The sequence below is a fragment of the Ranitomeya imitator genome, chromosome 1, assembly GCF_032444005.1.
Source record: "Ranitomeya imitator isolate aRanImi1 chromosome 1, aRanImi1.pri, whole genome shotgun sequence".
Classification (NCBI taxonomy): domain Eukaryota; kingdom Metazoa; phylum Chordata; class Amphibia; order Anura; family Dendrobatidae; genus Ranitomeya; species Ranitomeya imitator.
Window position 1 is genome coordinate 72,052,066 of NC_091282.1, and position 24,469 is coordinate 72,076,534.

At 45.9% G+C, this 24,469-nt stretch overlaps 1 protein-coding gene across 2 annotated transcripts in view; it reads right to left on the reverse strand.

The window, feature by feature from the left end:
* Positions 1-3,217: 3,217 nt before the first annotated feature.
* The window catches only part of LOC138662352 (phospholipid-transporting ATPase ID-like), a 283,179-nt gene continuing 261,927 nt past the window's right edge, over positions 3,218-24,469 (reverse strand). Inside the window, exons 26-28 of one of the 2 annotated variants that reach the window (XM_069747882.1) lie at positions 16,301-16,439; positions 16,065-16,195; positions 3,218-8,698 (exon numbers count right to left, since the gene is read on the reverse strand). In XM_069747882.1, the coding sequence (XP_069603983.1) occupies positions 8,495-8,698; positions 16,065-16,195; positions 16,301-16,439 (474 nt within the window). In that variant the 3' untranslated portion in view covers positions 3,218-8,494. The remainder of the gene's footprint in view (positions 8,699-16,064; positions 16,196-16,300; positions 16,440-24,469) is intronic. The other variant, XM_069747872.1, reaches the window with a different exon arrangement.

Sequence of the window (24,469 nt, forward strand, 5' to 3'; positions counted from 1 at the left end):
CCCGGAATGACCTTATAGTTAAACCTCATACAGGACAAGCTCTGGGATGTGGGAGCTCTGCTGACCGCAAGCCCTAATCCTATCGCACACACTAAAAATAGCCGTGGAGCGCTCCTGACGCTCCCTAGGCGCCTCGTCACAGCCTAAGGACTAGCTAGCCCTAGAGATAGAAAATAAGCCTACCTTGCCTCAGAGAAATTCCCCAAAGGTAAAGGAAGCCCCCCACATATATTGACTGTGAGTAAAGATGAAAGTCACAAACGCAGAAACAGGTTTCAGCAAAGGGAGGCCAGACTTACTAAATAGACAGAGGATAGGAAAGGTAACCTTGCGATCAGCACAAAAACCTACAAAAGACCACGCAGAGTGTGCAAAAAAGACCTCTGCACCGACTCACGGTGCGGAGGGGCCACTCTGCATCCCAGAGCTTAAAGCTAGCAGGACAAAATCATGATAACCAGCTGGACAAGAAAACAGTGAACAAATAATGACTATCAGGAACTTAGCTTCTGCAGGAGAAGGCAGGTCACCAGAGAGATCCAGGAGCGAACTGAACCAATGCAAAAACATTGACAGCTGGCATGGAGTAATGATCTGAGAGGAGTTAAATAGAGCAGCCAACCAAAGGATAAACCACGTCACCTGTGTAAGGAACCTCAGAAGCAGCAGCTTCACTCATAGCCACCAGAGGGAGCCCATAGACAGAACTCGCCGAAGCACCATTCACGACCACAGGAGGGAGTTCTGTTGTGAATTCTGTTGTCGGACTCCCTCCTGTGGTCATGAATGGTACTTCGGCTGGTTCTGTCCATGGACTTCCTCTGGTGGGTGTTTCTGAGTTTCCTTCCACAGGTGACGAGGTTAATTCGTTAGCTGGCTGCTCTATTTAACTCCACTTAGATCTTTGCTCCATGCCACCTGTCAATGTTCCAGTATTGGTCTAGTTCACTCCTGGATCATTCTTGTGACCTGTCTTCCCAGCAGAAGCTAAGTTCCTGCTTGTATTTCTTTGGTTTGCTATTTTTCTGTCCAGCTTGCTATTTTTATTGTTGTCTTGCTTGCTGGAAGCTCTGGGACGCAGAGGGAGCGCCTCCGCACCGTGAGTCGGTGCGGAGGGTCTTTTTGCGCCCTCTGCGTGGTCTTTTTGTAGGTTTTTGTGCTGACCGCAAAGCAACCTTTCCTATCCTCGGTCTGTTCAGTAAGTCGGGCCTCACTTTGCTAAATCTATTTCATCTCTGTGTTTGTATTTTCATCTTTACTCACAGTCATTATATGTGGGGGGCTGCCTTTTCCTTTGGGGAATTTCTCTGAGGCAAGGTAGGCTTTATTTTTCTATCTTCAGGGCTAGCTAGTTCCTTAGGCTGTGCCGAGTTGCATAGGGAGCGTTAGGAGCAATCCACGGCTATTTCTAGTGTGTTTGATAGGATTAGGGATTGCGGTCAGCAGAGTTCCCACGTCCCAGAGCTCGTCCTTTATTATCAGTAACTATCAGGTCATTCCGTGTGCTCTTAACCACCAGGTCCATTATTGTCCTGACCACCAGGTCATAACAGAGTTCGACAACAGAATTCACAACACTCCCCCCTGTACCTGGGCGGGCTAAGAATCTCCACCCCTCAGCTTCCCTGCAAGATCTGTATCCAATATCTAATAAATGGGATAACTTCTCTCAGGATGATCAGATGAGCACACGGGTGGTACCAGCGCACAAGGTTTGTTCTGCCGGTCGCCCAGGGACCAAACCCGGACCCATTCGGTCACTGTGGGAGGCTGATCTCCATATCTCAGGTACCAGAACTCCCACGGACCCGGGAGTTGCACTGTCAGATGCGCAATTTCTTTAGGGCGAGGGGGATATTTTTTATGAGCCTGTACCTCAGACGATGTGTCCATAATTCATGGTTCCATGTTGGAGACGGTTTGACTGGAAGGCCACAATAAATGTGTATCCTGTGGCCACTTGATATGCGTGCTTTATTTAAGGCCCCAGGCACCTCCTTGTCCCCTGCTGGTATGGCTTCCTCATTGAGCTTTGAAGTACCTTCTGCCTGCTACACTGCTAAAAGGAACTTTATTCATGAGAAAAGGTGGGGGCCGGGAGCGCTCATCTCTGCAGACCTGTGACCAGGAGACAAAATGGAGTCACGCCAATCTCTGTTAGTATGCCCGTATCCAAAATGGCGGCGGCTCCCTCATCACATGGGGGATCTGTGAAGGACACTGTTATGGGGGATCTAATAATAATAATAATAATAATCTTTATTTTTATATAGCGCTAACATATTCCGCAGCGCTTTACAGTTTTTGCACACATTATCATCACTGTCCCCAATGGGGCTCACAATCTAGAATCCCTATCAGTATGTCTTTGGAATGTGGGAGGAAACCGGAGAACCCGGAGGAAACCCACGCAAACACGGAGAGAATATACAAACTCTTTGCAGATGTTGTCCTGAGTGGGATTAGAACACAGGACTCCAGCGATGCAAGGCTGCAGTGCTAACCACTGCGCCACCGTGCTGCCCGATCTGTGAATGACATACTGTTATGGGGGATCAGTGGATGACACACTGTTATGGGGGATCAGTGGATGACACATTGTAAGGCCTCCTTCACATGTCATTGTGTATGGTACGTGTGGTGACAATTTTCACAAGTACTGGAGATACTTAAACAAGTAGACTCATTCAAATCTATGGGTCTGTGCATGTCAGTGTGTTCACATGGAACGTCTGTCCAAGTGCAAAACACATAGACATGTCACTGATGACACATAGATAACAGTACTCTAATTCCTGTATATTCCACAGTCTGATGATGGCTGGTAACAACTCATGAATATTGTAGGAACTGGCTTGACATTGCAATTCCTATGTGTGCTAAGCTTGGTGATGCATACATGTACTCATGATAGTGCTGGTGCTGTATTCATGTACTAATTATGATTCTTTATGTTCTGATGATGGTTCTGGTGCTGCATTCATGTACTAATTTTTGTTCTGATGCTGCGTTCATGTACTGATTTTGGTTCTAGTGCTGCATTCATGTATTGATGTTGGTTCTGAAGTTGTATTCATGCACTAATCATGGTTCTGATGCTATAGTCATGGATACATAAAATCCCTCGAAAGGTGGACTGGAATACATTTGGAAAACATTTTGCGACTATTCAAAAAGTTGCAAATGATGAATCAGGCAAAAAGCTTAAACTCCACTATAGAGGATGAATATATATATACAGTCATTTATTCATCTGTGAAAAAAAAATATTACATTTGTTACAGAGACAGGAAACAAACAAATGACAGGAATGATACAAAATAATAAAATGTCTGCACAGCACAAGGGCTCCACAGCATATTATAGTGCAATGTCTCCAAGATTGAGGCATCAACGTGATGGGGAAGTGAGGGGTACATATTTTAGTTTCTAGTGATTTTTTTGGCAGTGACCACATTTTATATTTAAATTATCTTGCAAAATATTAAACATCCATGAAATGATTACATTATTATGCATTGGGATACCTTTATATTTTTTTTCATTTAAGTGCCTTTTCTTCATTTTTTTACTTTATTAGACAAGTATATAAAAGTATATAAATATGCTATTGAAAAATATATAAAATGGAGGACCAGAGTCTCCGGGAAGACAATCAATTATACTGATATATGCAGTCTCTGCTTAGTGTTGCGAAATTCCAGATGAAGCTGCAGTGACTTGCTAGAAACAATCGCCTGACTATCTAAATTTCTGGAATATCAGATGTAAAGTTGTAGAAAAACTGGTGGTTGTCACTTTCCTGAATACCCCATCCGCCCCAACAGCTTCTTCCTAGCAGAACCACATTTTATAACATGGATTCTGCATAAAATGCACCAGCTGGTGGACACATTTCAGACTTTAAACCCGGTCAAATCCTTTAAATATGACTGGTCACCTGCATAAATGTATGTATATTTTTTTCACCTGGTGTAAATGCTGCTTTTTACCAAGTGGGTGTGGTCATCAATACTTCTCACCAGGAATCATCTTGATAACCATGCCCTGTTGGCTACACACATCTGTGTATTATGGTTCGAGCCTGGACTGTCTGCGGTCTCTTGATCTGACCTGCCGAGGCTGCCAAGTTGGGGCCAAGAGACCTGTGGATGGTCCAAGCCCGGACTGTCTGCCATTACCTAATATGACCTGCCGAGGCTGCCAAGTTGGGGCCAAGAGACCTGCGGACGGTCCAAGCCCGGACTGTCTGCAATTGCCTAATCCGACCTGCCGAGGCTGCCAAGTTGGGGCCTAGAGACCTGCGGATGGTCCAAGCCCGGACTGTCTGCCATTGCATAATCCGACCTGCCGAGGCTGCCAAGTTGGGGCCAAGAGACCTGCGGACAGTCCGTGCTCGGACTGTCTGCCATTGCCTAATCCGACCCGCCGAGGCTGCCAAGTTGGGGCCAAGAGACCTGCGGACGGTCCGTGCTCGGACTGCCTGCCATTGCCTGATCCGAACTGCCGAGGCTGCCAAGTTGGGGCCAAGAGACCTGGGGACGGTCCGTGCTCGGACTGTCTGCCATTGCCTAATCCGACCTGCCGAGGCTGCCAAGTTGGGGCCAAGAGACCTTGGGACGGTCCGTCTTCGGACTGTCTGCCATTGCCTAATCCGACCTGCCGAGGCTGCCAAGTTGGGGCAAAGAGACCTGGGGACGGTCCGTGCTCGGACTGTCTGCCATTGCCTAATCTGACCTGCCGAGGCTGCCAAGTTGGGGCCAAGAGACCTGGGGACGGTCCGTGCTCGGACTGTCTGCCATTGCCTAATCCGACCTGCCGAGGCTGCCAAGTTGGGGCCAAGAGACCTGGGGACGGTCCGTGCTCGGACTGTCTGCCATTGCCTAATCTGACCTGCCGAGGCTGCCAAGTTGGGGCCAAGAGACCTGGGGACGGTCCGTGCTCGGACTGTCTGCCATTGCCTAATCCGACCTGCCGAGGCTGCCAAGTTGGGGCCAAGAGACCTGGGGACGGTCCATGCTCGGACTGTCTGCCATTGCCTAATCTGACCTGCCGAGGCTGCCAAGTTGGGGCCAAGAGACCTGCGGACGGTCCGTGCTTGGACCATAATACACACATATGTTACATTAATGATTTTATTAGCTGGAAGTGCCCTGACAACTGGTTTTCTACATCCGATATGCGCTCATGGTGGTTGTTACTTCCCATCTTACATGTAATCTCAGGTAATATAAACATCTATTAAAAGAATGAAATCCCTGAACATCTCTTACAGGAGAATTTATAAGGCACTTTATATAGAAACGTTATATACAGGAGAGCTGTCTAGTCATAATAGGGGCTGCATCAATGAGGGTCCGACAGCTGGGATGTGAATAATTAAAATGAACACGCACCTCCTCTGCTTGTCCACACCAGTTTTTTTTTGGCCACTGGTATTATTGGGGTCCTTGGCTGACAAATTTAGATAATGTCTATTGTCTGACCAGAAAAATATTTAGAATTGAGAGTCCTCAGTGGTTGATACCTTTTAATGGCCAAGATATATATCTTTCCTGTATTGTCTGACCAGTAAGTAATAATATATTTTTACTAAAAAGAAGGTGGTTCTTAAAGGGCAACACATGGAAAGATGATTGCCCTTTTTGGAGGATCAATCCCGTTGTTGCAAGTGTATAATGCCTAATGAAGTCAGGTAGTGTTTACTGAAAAAGTGGCGAGAAAATCTTAGAATAATTTTTCTGGGTAACTGATGACAATTGCCCATTTCCGTGGTTTTGATAAATAAAATATTCACATTTTATTTAGTCCGCCATGATTTTCTGCCTCCTATAATCCTTGTATCCTATGAAAAAGTAAACAAGATGCTGTAGAAATGCCCTAATTCCTCAAAAATAGAGGATGCAAATGTGTTTGATAAAGTAATCCCAGAAGTTCTAAGTGGGAGGTGGAAATACAGTTTCACCCATGCCCCTCCCTTATGTGAACCTTCAGAACCAATCAGAAGGAACAAGCCCTCCCCTAAGGGAACCCCCAGAACCAATCAGCAGAAAGAGGTGGAGCCACATGACTTCACAGGAAGTAGGCTGCTTATAAGGTGTCAGACGCCAGAGATGACTTTTTCTGGCTCCTGATTGGCACTTCAAACGACAAGTTTTAGCAAGTATTTATGGCTGATATTTCAAAAAGAAGTCACATTCCCCTTTAAGATCTCTTTTTGAATGACTTCTTTCCTTCCTCACTAGGTCATTATTCTTTCATCCTGGCAAAACTAGAAGGAACCTGCATATAGTGAAGGTTAAAAACTAATTAGAATAGTCTGAAATTTAAAATAAATAAAAGTGTGTATTTTTAGTTTGTGTGACTTTATAAGAGGTATGAAAAATTAAACACCTTAAATGACTCATAGTGCCATATAAATGCTGGGGCTACATGGTGGTGGCACAGCCAAAATTCGGTCTATGCCGCTGCTATATCGTGGCATAATGGAGACCCCTAGGTTAGTACGACAAGCAAGTCACAAAAAAACAATTGTTGTGACTATCTGCAACTCGCTTGTCGAGGTACCGTAGTGGTGACAGTGCAACCCCCATTCACATGCTTTATGCTGTGACATCTTTGGCTGTGCATCTGGCATTGTGGCCAAATTTGCTAATTAGCCTCGGCCTGAATCTCAATTATTGTATAATGAAATGTACAACTGCTACAATGCCTCATCAATTTCAAGATCTCTGCATGCTGTTGGTACAGTTTTCTGAACATCTAGATGCAGAGTACCTTCCTGACATGGTCCCGTGCACACTGCTGGTAGGTTTATCACAATGTTTCTGCTGCAGTGTAAATACAATGGCTCCGATTCATCATTTGCAGGTTTTTTTTTAAATTCCCTTTTCCTTCTACATCTTGTGTTATTTGTTGACTTTTTTTGTCCAAAATGGTGCACGTGGTTCAATAATGTTCTTTATTTTTGTTGTTTACAATTTTTGCGCCTTTTTAGCACAAAAAGTCGCATGATCCTAACATAAAAATGTGGCACGTTAGTCTACAACTGGGGAAAAATATATATCCAAAAACTTTACTCCAGGCAGTGACTGTCGTCAGATGTGCCACAAAAATGCGACATGTTAAAAAGTCGCGTTTCATGAATCTATCCAAAAACATCTGGATTGGTAAAGTTGTCGAAGAAAAATAAAAAAAGACTAAAAAGAGAAAGACAACTTAAAAATGGTGCAAAATGCATAAATACTAAAGTTACTAAAATTACTCCCAGAAACGACAATGATGAATCCGAGCCAACCTATTTTTTGTGCACTGGTAGCAAGCAGAGATTTTGACATTGGTAAGGAATGGAAACACAAAGTATAAAATGAATTTGGAGAATTTCTCATCAATAAAAAAGCAACGTTTTTATCCTCTTAATATCTTAATATTTTGCAATCATCATATTATACAGCACAGTGTACTTACAATTGCTCATTTTGCCTTTCTACCCAGCTAATTCTTCACTTTTCTTTGCTTTATGTAGAAACTGAAGTCTTTTTTCTCCTACATGAGTCACCCACTCTTCAACTCCCAGCTGCTCCTTGCTCTGTCAGGGACTTTTGCAGTGACTAATGACTCATGCAGGTAAAACTGACCTCCTATTTCTACATAGAGCTTAGAAGGATTCAGCTTGTTAGTTTTTAATCACCTGTCATAGACCTATAGAAAAGAGAAGAATTATCTGGGTAGAAAGGAAAATGAGCAATTGTAAGTACACAGTGCTGTATAATATGATGACTGCAATATATTAAGAGGATAACAATTTTGATGGGAGGAGGAGGAGGGCTTCTTTAAGCTCATATAGGAGAACAGACGGGCACTTTGTCCCTTTGCGTTGCTCTATCTCACTACGTTTCCTGCTAATTTACATAATTAAATACAGGCACAAAAAACAGGCTTAAATTATAACAGCATGGGGACAAAAAATGATTATTAACTTGTGAAATCACAACACTATGGACACCAAAGTTCTAATTACCAGGTGACATTTCAGGCAGCATTTAATCCTTATTCCGGGAGGAATTTTCAAATCCATATAAAGATGCCATTAAGAAAATTGGTTGCAAAAACAAAAATAGAATTAAGGAAAGTAAAACGGTTTTCTATAAAACGAGGAAGCCAAGTGCAATGGAAAATTTCTACAAAAATAAGCTTTGAAATCCTTTGGCAACGTATCGATCCCTGTGTGATAAATTTGGCACTGATATCTGAAAATGTTACATTTAAATAATTGAAATCTTTAGTAAACAGCTTCTGTCTCTTTAAAATCCCCAAATCCAAGATGGCCACCGCATGACGTAAACATGGAGGCCACTTGCTTATATGGCTTTTTATCCCGTCTCGTTCATCCACAAGGAGCTCAGTAATAGGAAAAGTTGGAAACCAGCCGTTGTCCTTTCTCGAGGCACGATGACATTCATAGTCGTGGATTGGCGCTGTCATGCCCTCTGTCTTATCGCCTCTCATTGGGGGAGAACCTTCCTGTTTGGTGGAAAGGTATCTTGGAACGGAAAGTTTTGCCAGAGGTGATGAGGTCTCCATAACCTTGTGTGTGGGAGAAGGCGTATCCAGACCGGCGGGAGCTGGTGCGGCGTATCTTCACTTTGCGCGGAGGTGGAACTGGGCGCTTTTTCGCCTCTTTGATTTTCCTTTGAATCTGGAGATTAAAGAAACCATTGTTAGATATTTCTAGAAGAAGCAAAAAAATATATTGTTAATTTATATAGCACCATTAATTCCATGGTGCTGTACATGAGAAAGGGGTCACATACAGGTTACAGATATCGTTTACAGTAAACGAATTTACAATGACAGACTGGTACAGAGGGGAGAGGACCCTGTCCTTGCGGACTTACATTCTATGGGATAATAGGGAAAAGACAGAAGGTCGGGGGTGCGGCAGCTTGGGAGGTTGGTGAGGCCGCAGCTCGGGTAGTTGGTGACGCTGCAGCTCGGGCGGTTGGCGACGCCACAGAATGGTTATTGCAGGCTGTAGTCTTTCCTGAAGAGATGGGTTTCCAGGTTCCATCTGAAGGATCCGAGGGTGGAGGATAATCGGACGTATTGAGGCTTGGAATTCCGGAAGAAGGGGGATATTCGGGAGACATCTTGGAGGCGGTTGTGTGAGGAACGAATAAGTGTGGAGGAGAGTAGGAGGTCTTGGGAGGATCGGAGATTACATGAGGGAAGGTAGTGGGAGATTAGTTCAGAGATATAGGGAGGGGACAGGTTGTGGATGGCTTTGTAGATCAGCGTTAGTAGTTTGAATTGGATTCGTTGGGGAATTGGGAGCCAGTGGAGGGATTTGCAGAGGGGAGAAGCAGGGGAGTAGCAAGGAGAGAGGTGGATTAGCCGGGCAGCAGAGTTGAGGATGGACTTGAGTTGTGCAAGAGAGTTAGTGGGGAGGCCACAGAGGAGGGTGTTGCAGTAATCGAGGCGGGAGATGATGAGGGCATGCACAAGAGTTTTAATAGAATGTGGGCTGAGGAAGGAACGGATTCTGGCAATATTTTTGAGTTGGAGACGACAGGAGGTGGCAAGAGTTTGGACATGCGGTTTGAAGGACAGGGCAGAGTCGAGAGTTACCCCGAGGCAGCGAATTTCAGGTGCGGGAGAGAGCGTGATGCCTTTTACTGTAATAGATAGATCAGGTAGGGGGGGAACGCGAGATGGGGGAAAGATTATGAGTTCGGTTTTGTCTACATTGAGTTTTAGGAAGCGAGAGTTGAAGAAGGAGGATATGGCTGATAGACACTCCGGAATTCCGGACAGCAGAGAGGTGACATCTGGGCCAGAGAGGTAGATCTGAGTGTCGTCCGCATACAGGTGGTACTGGAAGCCATGGGACTTTATGAATTGTCCTACACCAAGGGTTTAGATGGAAAAAAGTAGGGGCCTTAGAACAGAGCCTTGAGGGACTCCAACAGAGAGAGGGCGGGATGAGGAGGTGGTGTGGGAGTGGGAAACGCTAAATGTGCGGTCGGAAAGGTATGAGGCAATCCAGGACAGGTGTTATGACCTGGTGGTTAGGAGCACCCGGAATAACCTGATAGTTAAACCTCATACAGGACGAGCTCTGGGATGTGGGAGCTCTGCTGACCGCAAGCCCTAATCCTATCACACACACTAGAAATAGCCGTGGAGCGCTCCTGACCAGACCCTAGGTGCCTCGTCACAGCCTAAGAACTATCTAGCCCTAGAGATAGAAAATAAAGCCTACCTTGCCTCAGAGAAATTCCCCAAAGGTAAAGGAAGCCCCCCACATATATTGACTGTGAGTAAAGATGAAAGTCACAAACGCAGAAACAGGTTTCAGCAAAGGGAGGCCAGACTTACTAAATAGACAGAGGATAGGAAAGGTAACCTTGCGATCAGCACAAAAACCTACAAAAGACCACGCAGAGTGTGCAAAAAAGACCTCTGCACCGACTCACGGTGCGGAGGGGCCACTCTGCATCCCAGAGCTTCCAGCTAGCAAGACAAAATCATGAAAACCAGATGGACAAGAAAACAAAGAACAAATAATGACTATCAGGAACTTAGCTTCTGCAGGAGAAGGCAGGTCACCAGAGAGATCCAGGAGCGAACTTGAGCAATGCAAAAACATTGACAGCTGGCATGGAGTAACGATCTGAGAGGAGTTAAATAGAGCAGTCAACCAAAGGATAAACCACGTCACCTGTGTAAGGAACCTCAGAAGCAGCAGCTTCACTCACAGCCACCAAAGGGAGCCCATAGACAGAACTCGCCGAAGTACCATTCACGACCACAGGAGGGAGTTCGACAACAGAATTCACAACAGACAGGGCAAGGTCTTTGATGTCAAGGGAAGAAAGAATCTGTAGCAGTAGGCAGTGGTCGACTGTGTCGAAGGCAGAGGACAGGTCAAGAAGGAGGATTATGGAGAACTGTTTGTTAGCTTTGGCTGTGAGTAAGTCATTAGTAATTTTTGTCAGGGCAGTTTTGGTGCTGTGTTGGGGGGGCGGAAGCCAGATTGGAGGTTGTCAAGAAGAGAGTTAGATGAGAGGTGGGAGGAAAGTTGAGCATGGACATGCTGCTCAAGGAGTTTGGAAGCAAATGGGAGCAGTGATATGGGGCGATAGCTGGGCATAGCAGTTGGGTCAAGGTTAGCTTTTTTGATGATGGGTGTGATGGTGGCATGTTTGAAGGCAGAGGGGAAGGTATCAGAAAGGCAGAGGGGAAGGTATCAGAAGATAGCGATAGGTTGAAGAGATGGGTTAGGGCTGGAATGAGCATGTAAAAAATATATCTCTCCCATCCCATCCCATGCCCAAGGGTAAGTAAAGAGGATGTTACAGTTTACATTTACATATACACCTGTAATGTGTTCACAAAGTGGTGTGGATTGTGTGGGTACACTGGCCTTTGTAGGACAGAAGTGGATTCCTCAATCAGGGGTGGTGTAAGTAATGCAGATGGACACCTGTAGGAATCAGATCACTATCTCTTTTGTCTCCTTCACAACAACTACATTTATATTGCGCATTTGTCACTATGGACTTATATCCCCAGAGCTTCATGGCCCCATCTTAAAATCACCTCTCCTGGCAGCAGGACTCTGCAGTAGCTCTTGTCTGGGACCTTGCACACTCTTGCGGTCTTCTCACTCTCTTCTCACGGATATGCCATACAGTGTCAATGGACTTTGGGGGAATCATATATTGTGTGGGTGGTCGTGGGGGTATAATTCTATTTGTAATGAGTTTTTGGGGCATCATATTGTGTGTGTGTCACTATAGAGGCATCATTCTGTGTGGTGAACATTTGGGGCATCAAGATGTGGGGGGATGAACTATGGGTGTCATCATACTGTGTGTGGGGACACTGGGAGCATCATGTTAAGTGGAGGTGTAGCATAATCTGTGTCAGCGTCTGTGGGGACAATATACTGTGTAGGGGGCAATAGGGGCATCATAATGTGTGTCAGTAGCTGTGGGGATAATATATTATATGTAGGGGACACTGGGAGCATCATATTACATGTAGGGGCATCATACTGTGTGTTGATGGCTGTGGGGACATCTTACTGTGTGTGGAAGAAACTGGGATCATCATTTGCGTGTAGGGGCATCATACCATGTGTCGGAGGCTGTGGGAACAACATACTGTGTGTGGGGCAAACAGAGCATCATATTGCGTGAAGCGGCATCATACTGTGTGTTAGTGGCTGTGAGAACAACATACTGTGTGTGGGGGACAGTGGGAGTATCATATTGCATGTGGCGACATCATACTATGTGTCGGCAGCTGTGGGCACAATATAATGTGTGTGGAGAACAGTGGGAGCATCTTATTGCATGTAGGGGCATCATACTGTATGTTGGTGGCTGTGGGGACATCATACTGTGTGTGGGGGACAGTGGGAGTATCATATTCAGTGTAGGGGCATCATACTGTGTGTCAGCAGCTGTGGGCACAATATATTGTGTGTGTGGAGAAATTGGGAACATCATATTGCGTGTAGGGGCATCATACTGTGTTTTGGTGCCTGTGGGGACATCGTACTGTGTGTGGGGGAAAGTGGGAGTATCATATTGTGTGTAGGGGCATCATTCTTTGTGTCGGCAGCTGTGGGTACAATATACTGTGTGTTTAGAACAGTGGGAGCATCATATTGCGTGTAGCGGCATCATACTGTGTGTGGGGCACACTGGGAGCATCATATTGTGTGTAACGGCATCATACTGCATGGGAGGCTGTGGGAACAACATACTGTGTGTGGGGCACACTGGGAGCATCAGATTGCGTGTAACGGCATCATACTGTGTGGCAGGCTGTGGGAACCACATACTGTGTGTGGGGAACACTGGGAGCATCAGATTGCGTGTAACGGCATCATAATGTGTGGCAGGCTGTGGGAACCACATACTGTGTGTGGGGCACACTGGGAGCATCAGATTGTGTGTAACGGAATCATACTGTGTGGCAGGCTGTGGGAACCACATACTGTGTGTGGGGCACACTGGGAGCATCAGATTGTGTGTAACGGCATCATACTGTGTGGCAGGCTGTGGGAACCACATACTGTGTGTGGGGAACACTGGGAGCATCAGATTGCGTGTAACGGCATCATACTGTGTGGCAGGCTGTGGGAACCACATACTGTGTGTGGGGCACACTGGGAGCATCAGATTGTGTGTAACGGCATCACACTGTGTGGGAGGCTGTGGGAACCACATACTGTGTGTGGGGCACACTGGGAGCATCAGATTGCGTGTAACGGCATCATACTGTGTGGCAGGCTGTGGGAACCACATACTGTGTGTGGGGAACACTGGGAGCATCAGATTGCGTGTAACGGCATCATACTGTGTGGCAGGCTGTGGGAACCACATATTGTGTGTGGGGCACACTGGGAGCATCAGATTGCGTGTAACGGCATCATACTGTATGGCAGGCTGTGGGAACCACATACTGTGTGTGGGGCACACTGGGAGCATCAGATTGTGTGTAACGGCATCATACTGTGTGGCAGGCTGTGGGAACCACATACTGTGTGTGGGGCACACTGGGAGCATCAGATTGTGTGTAACGGCATCATACTGTGTGGCAGGCTGTGGGAACCACATATTGTGTGTGGGGAACACTGGGAGCATCAGATTGCGTGTAACGGCATCATACTGTGTGGGAGGCTGTGGGAACCACATATTGTGTGTGGGGAACACTGGGAGCATCAGATTGCGTGTAACGGCATCATACTGTGTGGCAGGCTGTGGGAACCACATACTGTGTGTGGGGAACACTGGGAGCATCAGATTGCGTGTAACGGCATCATACTGTGTGGCAGGCTGTGGGAACCAGATATTGTGTGTGGGGCACACTGGGAGCATCAGATTGCGTGTAACGACATCATACTGTGTGGCAGGCTGTGGGAACCACATACTGTGTGTGGGGAACACTGGGAGCATCAGATTGCGTGTAACTGCATCATACTGTGTGGCAGGCTGTGGGAACCACATATTGTGTGTGGGGCACACTGGGAGCATCAGATTGTGTGTAACGGCATCATACTGTGTGGCAGGCTGTGGGAACCACATATTGTGTGTGGGGCACACTGGGAGCATCAGATTGCGTGTAACGGCATCATACTGTGTGGCAGGCTGTGGGAACCACATATTGTGTGTGGGGCACACTGGGAGCATCAGATTGCGTGTAACGGCATCATACTGTGTGGCAGGCTGTGGGAAGAACATACTGTGTGTGGGGCACACTGGGAGCATCAGATTGTGTGTAACGGCATCATACTGTGTGGCAGGCTGTGGGAAGAACATACTGTGTGTGGGGAACACTGGGAGCATCAGATTGCGTGTAACGGCATCATGTCGTGTGTCAGTGGCTGTGTGCACATCATACTTTTTTCATGGATAGAACTCAATCACTATAATCTTTAGGACTGTACACGTGTCTATGTTTTTCTGATGTCTGAGCAATCTGAACCAAAACATGGAGACACGTCTTCATTTTATCACAGTCACAAATTAAACTCACCAATGCAAGTCTATGGGTCTGTGAAAAAAAAGATAAAATCGGACAGCACTCAGATGCCATCAGTGTGCCACTTATATAATATCAAACTTTCATGTTTTCATGTTTTTTGGTAGGAGAAACTGGAAATCTTTTTATTTTTTTGGATGAGAGATAAATCACTGATGTCTGAATGAGCACGTACTCTTCTGCTGACCTAGGCCTTCTCACACAGGCTTTGGGCTTGTAATAAGGTGTGACCAACAGCACAGAGAAAAATATATAAAATATAACTTTTATTAATTCATATTAAAAAAAACTACCTTATAAAAAATGTGTCCAAGTGCCAAAAACAAAAACACTTAACCACAACATGTCCGAACGGACCAAACAACATAGGGATCCGAATATTAGTTGCAATAAGAACGTGCACAGGGATGTTTAGGGCTATTGACAAAAGGGTCAGCTGTGGACTGCCATTGTAAGGGCGGGAGCAATTTGTGGTTAGGGCCGCAATAGCCTTTACAGGGCATAATAGGGCAAGACTACCCCATTTTCCTGGCTTACAGAGCGGCTACCTGGAAGGGAAGAACTAATGGTCGGCACCGGAGCTGCTGATGGGTGAGATCTTTCCAGATTACTTGCTTTGCAAAATAGTGTGGGAATTTATGCATGCACCCAAGTAAGCAAGTCCACGTGGAGACTGTGATTTTTTGCGGATCAAACATCGTACTTAATACTGGGATCCTTGGTTTAATTTCATAGTCTATAAACGTATATGATTTGGTATCTAACCTAAATGTGGATCGGAATTGGAACTGGTCATGATTACATTATATAGGGTTCTTATTGCAACTAATATTCGGATCCCTATGTTGTTTGGTCCGTTCGGACATGTTGTGGTTAAGTGTTTTTGTTTTTGGCACTTGGACACTTTTTATAAGGTAGTTTTTTTTAATATGAATTAATAAAAGTTATATTTTATATATTTTTCTCTGTGCTGTTGGCCACTTGAAGGAGAGAGAATTGCGGGTTTTGACCCTGTGCTATTTTTCTGCTTGTAATAAGGTGTGACTAGCGACCTAATCTAAGTCTCCGTCAGTGCAAAAATCTGTTCTGTGCTTCCAACTCCTGGATGTAAACAGAAATATTTCATTTTACTTACAGCAAACAGTGACCTGAAACTGAAAACCAATATATCCAGATAATCAGGATGGATTCTGAGGTTCCTACTGTAATGTATCGCCAGGTTCAGCTACGTCTGATGTTGGTGGTCCCTCCTCTCATGCCCCATCGTGCCCCATACAATAGGCGCTCAGTAGATAACCATTTCTGATCGCTTTGCACTATGCTGTCCTGAGGATGCCAGATTATCAGAATTTAACAGTAATTTCAGTTTAGAACGAGCTTTATATTTTTGCAGCTAATGTAGGAGTCTGAAAAATCGTTCAACAGTCAATAATCACAGCCACACTATAGTTCCTGAGACTTGCGGTCCTACCATGTAATGAGAACAAATCACGGCAGCGGCTTCTTACCCTGTCGCTGAATGTGGGTTTGAGCTGTGATCTCAGGAACCTGTAGGCCACCACCGGCAGCACGCAGAGCACCATTGTCAGGAAGATGGCGAGCCAGATGCTGGGCTGGTTCAGAGAATTCCGAGCCGTCCCTGATGGAGAAGAAAACATGGCTGTTACATCTCTGGGTACCACCACACCGATGTGTCAACGTTATATACAAACAAATGAACATGAAAAAAGCACAGGTCACTCACCGATGAAGGGGAACGAGCCCGTGAAGATCAGATACATGCCGTCACTGTACGTGGTGAAACTGATGGCAAAGTACACCGCCAAACTGCCCCAGATGAAGAACTGGTTTACTGCAGTCCAGTAAGCGGTGTCCAGGCCAATCTAAGGAGACAAAGGGAGGGCTGATGAGCCGAGACTATAGGTATGACACTTGTGGTACAGGATAATGACACTGACACTTGTGGTACAGGACAATGACACTGACACTTGGGGTACAGGATAATGGCACTGACACTTGGAGTACAGGATAATGACACTGACACTTGGGGTACAGGATAATGACACTGACACTTGGGGTACAGGACAATAACACTGACACTTGGGGTACAGGACAATGACACTGACACTTGGGGTACAGGACAATGACACTGACACTTGGGGTACAGGATAATGACACTGACACTTGGGGTACAGGATAATGACACTGACACTTGGGGTACAGGACAATGACACTGACACTTGGGGTACAGGACAATGACACTGACACTTGGGTTACAGGACAATGACACTGACACTTCGGGTACAGGATAATGACACTGACACTTGGGGTACAGGATAATGACACTGACACTTGGGGTGCAGGACAATGACACTGATACTTGGGGTACAGGACAATGACACTTGGGGTACAGGGTAATGGCACTTACACTTGGGGTACAGGATAATGACACTGACACTTGGGGTACAGGACAATGACACTGACACTTGGGGTACAGGACAATGGCACTGACACTTGGGGTACAGGATAATGGCACTGACACATGGGGTACAGGATAATGGCACTGACACTTGGGGTACAGGATAATAATACTGACACTTGGGGTACAGGATAATGACACTGACACTTGGGGTGCAGGACAATGACACTGATACTTTGGGTACAGGATAATGACACTGACACTTGGGGTACAGGACAATAACACTGATACTTGGGGTACAGGATAATGACACTGATACTTGGGGTACAGGACAATGACACTGACATTTGGGCTACAGGATAATGACACTGACACTTGGGGTACAGGACAATGACACTGACACTTGGGGTACAGGATAATGACACTGACACTTGGGGTACAGGATAATAACACTGACACTTGGGGCACAGGGCATTAATACTGATACTTGGGTACAGGACAATGACACTGATACTTGGGGTACAGGACAATGACACTGACACTTGGGGTACAGGATAATAACACTGATACTTGGGGTACAGGACAATGACACTGACACTTGGGGTACAGGACAATGACACTGACACTTGGGGTACAGGATAATGACACTGATACTTGGGGTACAATACAATGACACTTGGGGTACAGGATAATGACACTGATACTTGGGGTACAATACAATGACACTTGGGGTACAGGACAATGACACTGATACTTGGGGTACAGGACAATAACACTGATACTTGGGTACAGGATAATGGCACTGACACTTGCGGTACAGGACAATGACACTGACACTTGGGGTACAGGATAATGACACTGACACTTGGGGTACAGGATAATGACACTGACACTTGGGGTACAAGATAATGACACTGACACTTGGGGTACAAGATAATGACACTGACACTTGGGGTACAGGATAATGACACTGACACTTGGGGTACAGGACAATGACACTGACACTTGGGGTACAGGACAATGACACTGACACTTGGGGTACAGGACAATGACACTGACACTTGGGGTACAGGATGATGACACTGACACTTGGGGTACAGGACAATGACACTGACGCTTGGGGTACAGGATAATGACGCTGAAGCTTGGGGTACAGGGCAATAACACTGATATTTGGGTACGGGACAAGGACACTGATACTTGGGTACAGAACAATGGCACTGACACTTGGGGTACAGGATAATAACACTGATACTTGGGGTACAGGACAATGACACTGACACTTGGGGTACAGGACAATGACACTGACACTTGGGGTACAGGATAATGACACTGACATTTCATTTAGGGTACAGGATAATGACACTGACACTTGGGGTACAGGATAATGACACTGACACTTTGGGTACAGGATAATGACACTGACACTTGGGGTACAGGATAATGACACTGACACTTGGGGTACAGGATAATGACACTGACACTGGGGGTACAGGATAATGACACTGACACTTGGGGTACAGGACAATGACACTGACACTTGGGGTACAGGACAATGACACTTGGGGTACAGGACAATGACACTGATACTTGGGGTACAATACAATGACACTTGCGGTACAGGACAATGACACTGATACTTGGGGTACAGGATAATGGCACTGATACTTGGGGTACAGGATAATGACACTGACACTTGGGGTACAGGATAATGACACTGACACTTGGGGTACAGGATAATGACACTGACACTTGGGGTACAAGATGATGACACTGACACTTGGGGTACAGGATAATGACACTGACACTTGGGGTACAGGACAATGACACTGACACTTGGGGTACAGGACAATGACACTGACACTTGGGGTACAGGACAATGACACTGACACTTTGGGTACAGGATAATGACACTGACACTTGGGGTACAGGACAATGACACTGAAGCTTGGGGTACAGGATAATGACGCTGACGCTTGGGTTACAGGACAATGACACTGACGCTTGGGGTACAGGGCAATAACACTGATATTTGGGTACGGGACAATGACACTGACACTTGGGGTACAGGATAATGACACTGATGCTTGGGTTACAGGACAATGACACTGATACTTTGGGTACAGGACAATAACACTGATACTTGGGGTACAGGATAATAACACTGATACTTGGGGTACAGGATAATGACACTGACACTTGGGGTACAGGATAATAACACTGACACTTGGGGCACAGGGCAATAATACTGATACTTGGGTACAGGACAATGACACTGACACTTGGGTTACAGGACAATGACACTGACACTTCGGGTACAGGATAATGACACTGACACTTGCGGTACAGGATAGTAGCAATGACACTTGGGGTACAGGACAATGACACTGATACTTGGGGTACAGGACAATGACACTTGGGGTACAGGGTAATGGCACTTACACTTGGGGTACAGGATAATGACACTGACACTTGGGGTGCAGGACAATGACACTGACACTTGGGGTTCAGGACAATGACACTGATGCTTGGGGTACAAGACAATGACACTGACACTTGGGGTACAGGACAATGACACTGACACTTGGGTTACAGGACAATGACACTGATACTTTGGGTACAGGACAATAACACTGATACTTGGGGTACAGGATAATAACACTGATACTTGGGGTACAGGATAATGACACTGACACTTGGGGCACAGGGCAATAATACTGATACTTGGGTACAGGACAATGACACTGACACTTGGGTTACAGGACAATAACACTGACACTTCGGGTACAGGATAATGACACTGACACTTGCGGTACAGGACAATGGCACTGACACTTGCGGTACAGGATAGTAGCAATGACACTTGGGGTACAGGACAATGACACTGATACTTGGGGTACAGGACAATGACACTTGGGGTAGAGGGTAATGGCACTTACACTTGGGGTACAGGATAATGACACTGACACTTGGGGTACAGGACAATGGCACTGACACTTGGGGTACAGGATAATGGCACTGACACATGGGGTACAGGATAATGACACTGACACTTTGGGTACAGGACAATGACACTGACACTTGGGGTACAGGATAATGGCACTGACACTTTGGGTACAGGACAATGACACTGACACTTGGGGTACAGGAGAATGGCACTGACACTTGGGGTACAGGATAATAACACTGACACTTTGGGTACAGGACAATGACACTGACACTTGGGTTACAGGACAATGACACTGATACTTTGGGTACAGGACAATAACACTGATACTTGGGGTACAGGATAATAACACTGATACCTGGGGTACAGGACAATGACACTGACACTTGGGGTACAGGATAATGACACTGACACTTGGGGTACAGGACTGACACTGACGCTTGGGGTACAGGATAATGACGCTGACGCTTGGGTTACAGGACAATGACACTGACGCTTGGGGTACAGGGCAATAACACTGATATTTGGGTACGGGACAATGACACTGATACTTGGGTACAGGATAATAACACTGATACTTGGGGTACAGGATAATAACACTGACACTTGGGGCACAGGGCAATAATACTGATACTTGGGTACAGGACAATGACACTGATACTTGGGGTACAGGATAATGACACTGATGCTTGGGGTACAAGATAATGACACTGACACTTGGGGTACAGGACAATGACACTGACACTTGGGTTACAGGACAATGACACTGATACTTTGGGTACAGGACAATAACACTGATACTTGGGGTACAGGATAATAACACTGATACTTGGGGTACAGGATAATGACACTGACACTTGGGGCACAGGGCAATAATACTGATACTTGGGTACAGGACAATGACACTGACACTTGGGTTACAGGACAATGACACTGACACTTGGGGTACAGGATAATGACACTGACACTTGCGGTACAGGACAATGGCACTGACACTTGCGGTACAGGATAGTAGCAATGACACTTGGGGTACAGGACAATGACACTTGGGGTACAGGGTAATGGCACTTACACTTGGGGTACAGGATAATGACACTGACACTTGGGGTACAGGACAATGGCACTGACACTTGGGGTACAGGATAATGGCACTGACACATGGGGTACAGGATAATGACACTGACACTTTGGGTACAGGACAATGACACTGACACTTGGGGTACAGGATAATGGCACTGACACTTTGGGTACAGGACAATGACACTGACACTTGGGGTACAGGATAATGGCACTGACACTTGGGGTACAGGATAATGGCACTGACACTTTGGGTACAGGACAATGACACTGACACTTTGGGTACAGGACAATGACACTGACACTTTGGGTACAGGACAATGACACTGACACTTGGGGTACAGGATAATGACACTGACACTTGGGGTGCAGGACAATGACACTGATACTTTGGGTACAGGACAATAACACTGATACTTGAGGTACAGGACAATGACACTGACATTTGGGGTACAGGATAATGACACTGACACTTGGGGTGCAGGACAATGACACTGATTCTTTGGGTACAGGACAATAACACTGATACTTGGGGTACAGGATAATGGCACTGACACTTGGGGTACAGGATAATGACACTGACACTTTGGGTACAGGACAATGACACTGACACTTGGGGTACAGGATAATGGCACTGACACTTTGGGTACAGGACAATGACACTGACACTTTGGGTACAGGACAATGACACTGACACTTGGGGTACAGGATAATGACACTGACACTTGGGGTGCAGGACAATGACACTGATACTTGGGGTACAGGACAATGACACTGACACTTGGGGTACAGGACAATGACACTGACACTTGGGGTACAGGATAATGACACTGACACTTGGGGTACAGGATAATGACACTGACACTTGGGGTACAGGATAATGACACTGACACTTGGGGTACAGGACAATGACACTGATACTTGGGGTACAATACAATGACACTTGGGGTGCAGGACAATGACACTGATACTTGGGGTACAGGACAATAACACTGATACTTGGGTACAGGATATTGACACTGACACTTGGGGTACAGGATAATGACACTGACACTTGGGGTACAGGATAATGACACTGACACTTGGGGTACAGGATAATGACACTGACACTTGGGGTACAGGACAATGACACTGATACTTGGGGTACAATACAATGACACTTGGGGTGCAGGACAATGACACTGATACTTGGGGTACAGGACAATAACACTGATACTTGGGTACAGGATATTGACACTGACACTTGGGGTACAGGATAATGACACTGACACTTGGGGTACAAGATAATGACACTGACACTTGGGGTACAAGATAATGACACTGACACTTGGGGTACAGGATAATGACACTGACACTTGGGGTACAGGACAATGACCCTGACACTTGGGGTACAGGACAATGACACTGACACTTGGGGTACAAGATAATGACACTGACACTTGGGGTACAGGACAATGACAATGACACTTTGGGTACAGGATAATGACACTGACGCTTGGGGTACAGGATAATGACGCTGATGCTTGGGTTACAGGATAATGACACTGACGCTTTGGGTACAGGGCAATAACACTGATATTTGGGTACGGGACAATGACACTGATACTTGGGTACAGAACAATGGCACTGACACTTGGGTTACAGGACAATGACACTGATAATTTGGGTACAGGACAATAACACTGATACTTGGGGTACAAGATAATAACACTGATACTTGGGGTACAGGACAATGACACTGACACTTGGGGTACAGGATAATGACACTGACACTTGGGGTACAGGATAATGACACTGACACTTGGGGTACAATACAATGACACTTGGGGTACAGGATAATAACACTGACACTTGGGGTACAGGATAATGGCACTGACACTTGCGGTACAGGACAATGGCACGGATACTTGGGGTACAGGATAATGGCACTGATACTTGGGGTACAGGATAATGACACTGACACTTGGGGTACAGGATAATGACACTGACACTTGGGGTACAAGATGATGACACTGACACTTGGGGTACACGATAATGACACTGACACTTGGGGTACAGGACAATGACACTGACACTTGGGGTACAGGACAATGACACTGACACTTTGGGTACAGGATAATGACACTGACGCTTGGGGTACAGGACAATGACACTGACGCTTGGGGTACAGGACAATGACACTGATGCTTGGGGTACAGGGCAATAACACTGATATTTGGGTACGGGACAATGACACTGATACTTGGGTTACAGGACAATGACACTGACACTTGGGGTACAGGATAATAACACTGATACTTGGGGTACAAGACAATGACACTGACACTTGGGGTACAGGACAATGACACTGACACTTGGGTTACAGGACAATGACACTGACACTTGGGGTACAGGATAATAACACTGATACTTGGGGTACAGGACAATGACACTGATACTTGGGGTACAGGACAATGACACTGACACTTGGGGTACAGGATAATAACACTGATACTTGGGGTACAAGACAATGACACTGACACTTGGGGTACAGGACAATGACACTGACACTTGGGTTACAGGACAATGACACTGACACTTGGGGTACAGGATAATGACACTGACACTTGGGTTACAGGACAATGACACTGACACTTGGGGTACAGGATAATAACACTGATACTTGGGGTACAAGACAATGACACTGACACTTGGGTTACAGGACAATGACACTGACACTTGGGGTACAGGATAATAACACTGATACTTGGGGTACAGGACAATGACACTGATACTTTGGGTACAGGACAATAACACTGATACTTGGGGTACAGGACAATGACACTGACACGTGGGGTACAGGATAATGACGCTGACGCTTGGGTTACAGGACAATGACACTGACGCTTGGGGTACAGGGCAATAACACTGATATTTGGGTACGGGACAATGACACTGATACTTGGGTACAGAACAATGGCACTGACACTTGGGTTAGAGGACAATGACACTGATACTTTGGGTACAGGACAATAACACTGATACTTGGGGTACAGGATAATAACACTGATACTTGGGGTACAGGATAATAACACTAATACTTGGGGTACAGGATAATGACACTGATACTTGGGGTACAGGATAATAACACTGACACTTGGGGCACAGGATAATGACACTGATACTTGGGGTACAGGACAATGACACTGACACTTGGGGTACAGGACAATGACACTGACACTTGGGGTACAGGATAATGACACTGACACTTGGGGTACAGGATAATGACACTGACACTTGGGGTACAGGACAATGACACTGACACTTGGGGTACAGGACAATGACACTGACACTTGGGGTACAGGATAATGACACTGACACTTGGGGTACAGGATAATGACACTGAGACTTGGGGTACAGGATAATAACACTGATACTTGGGGTACAGGACAATGACACTGACACTTGGGGTACAGGACAATGACACTGAC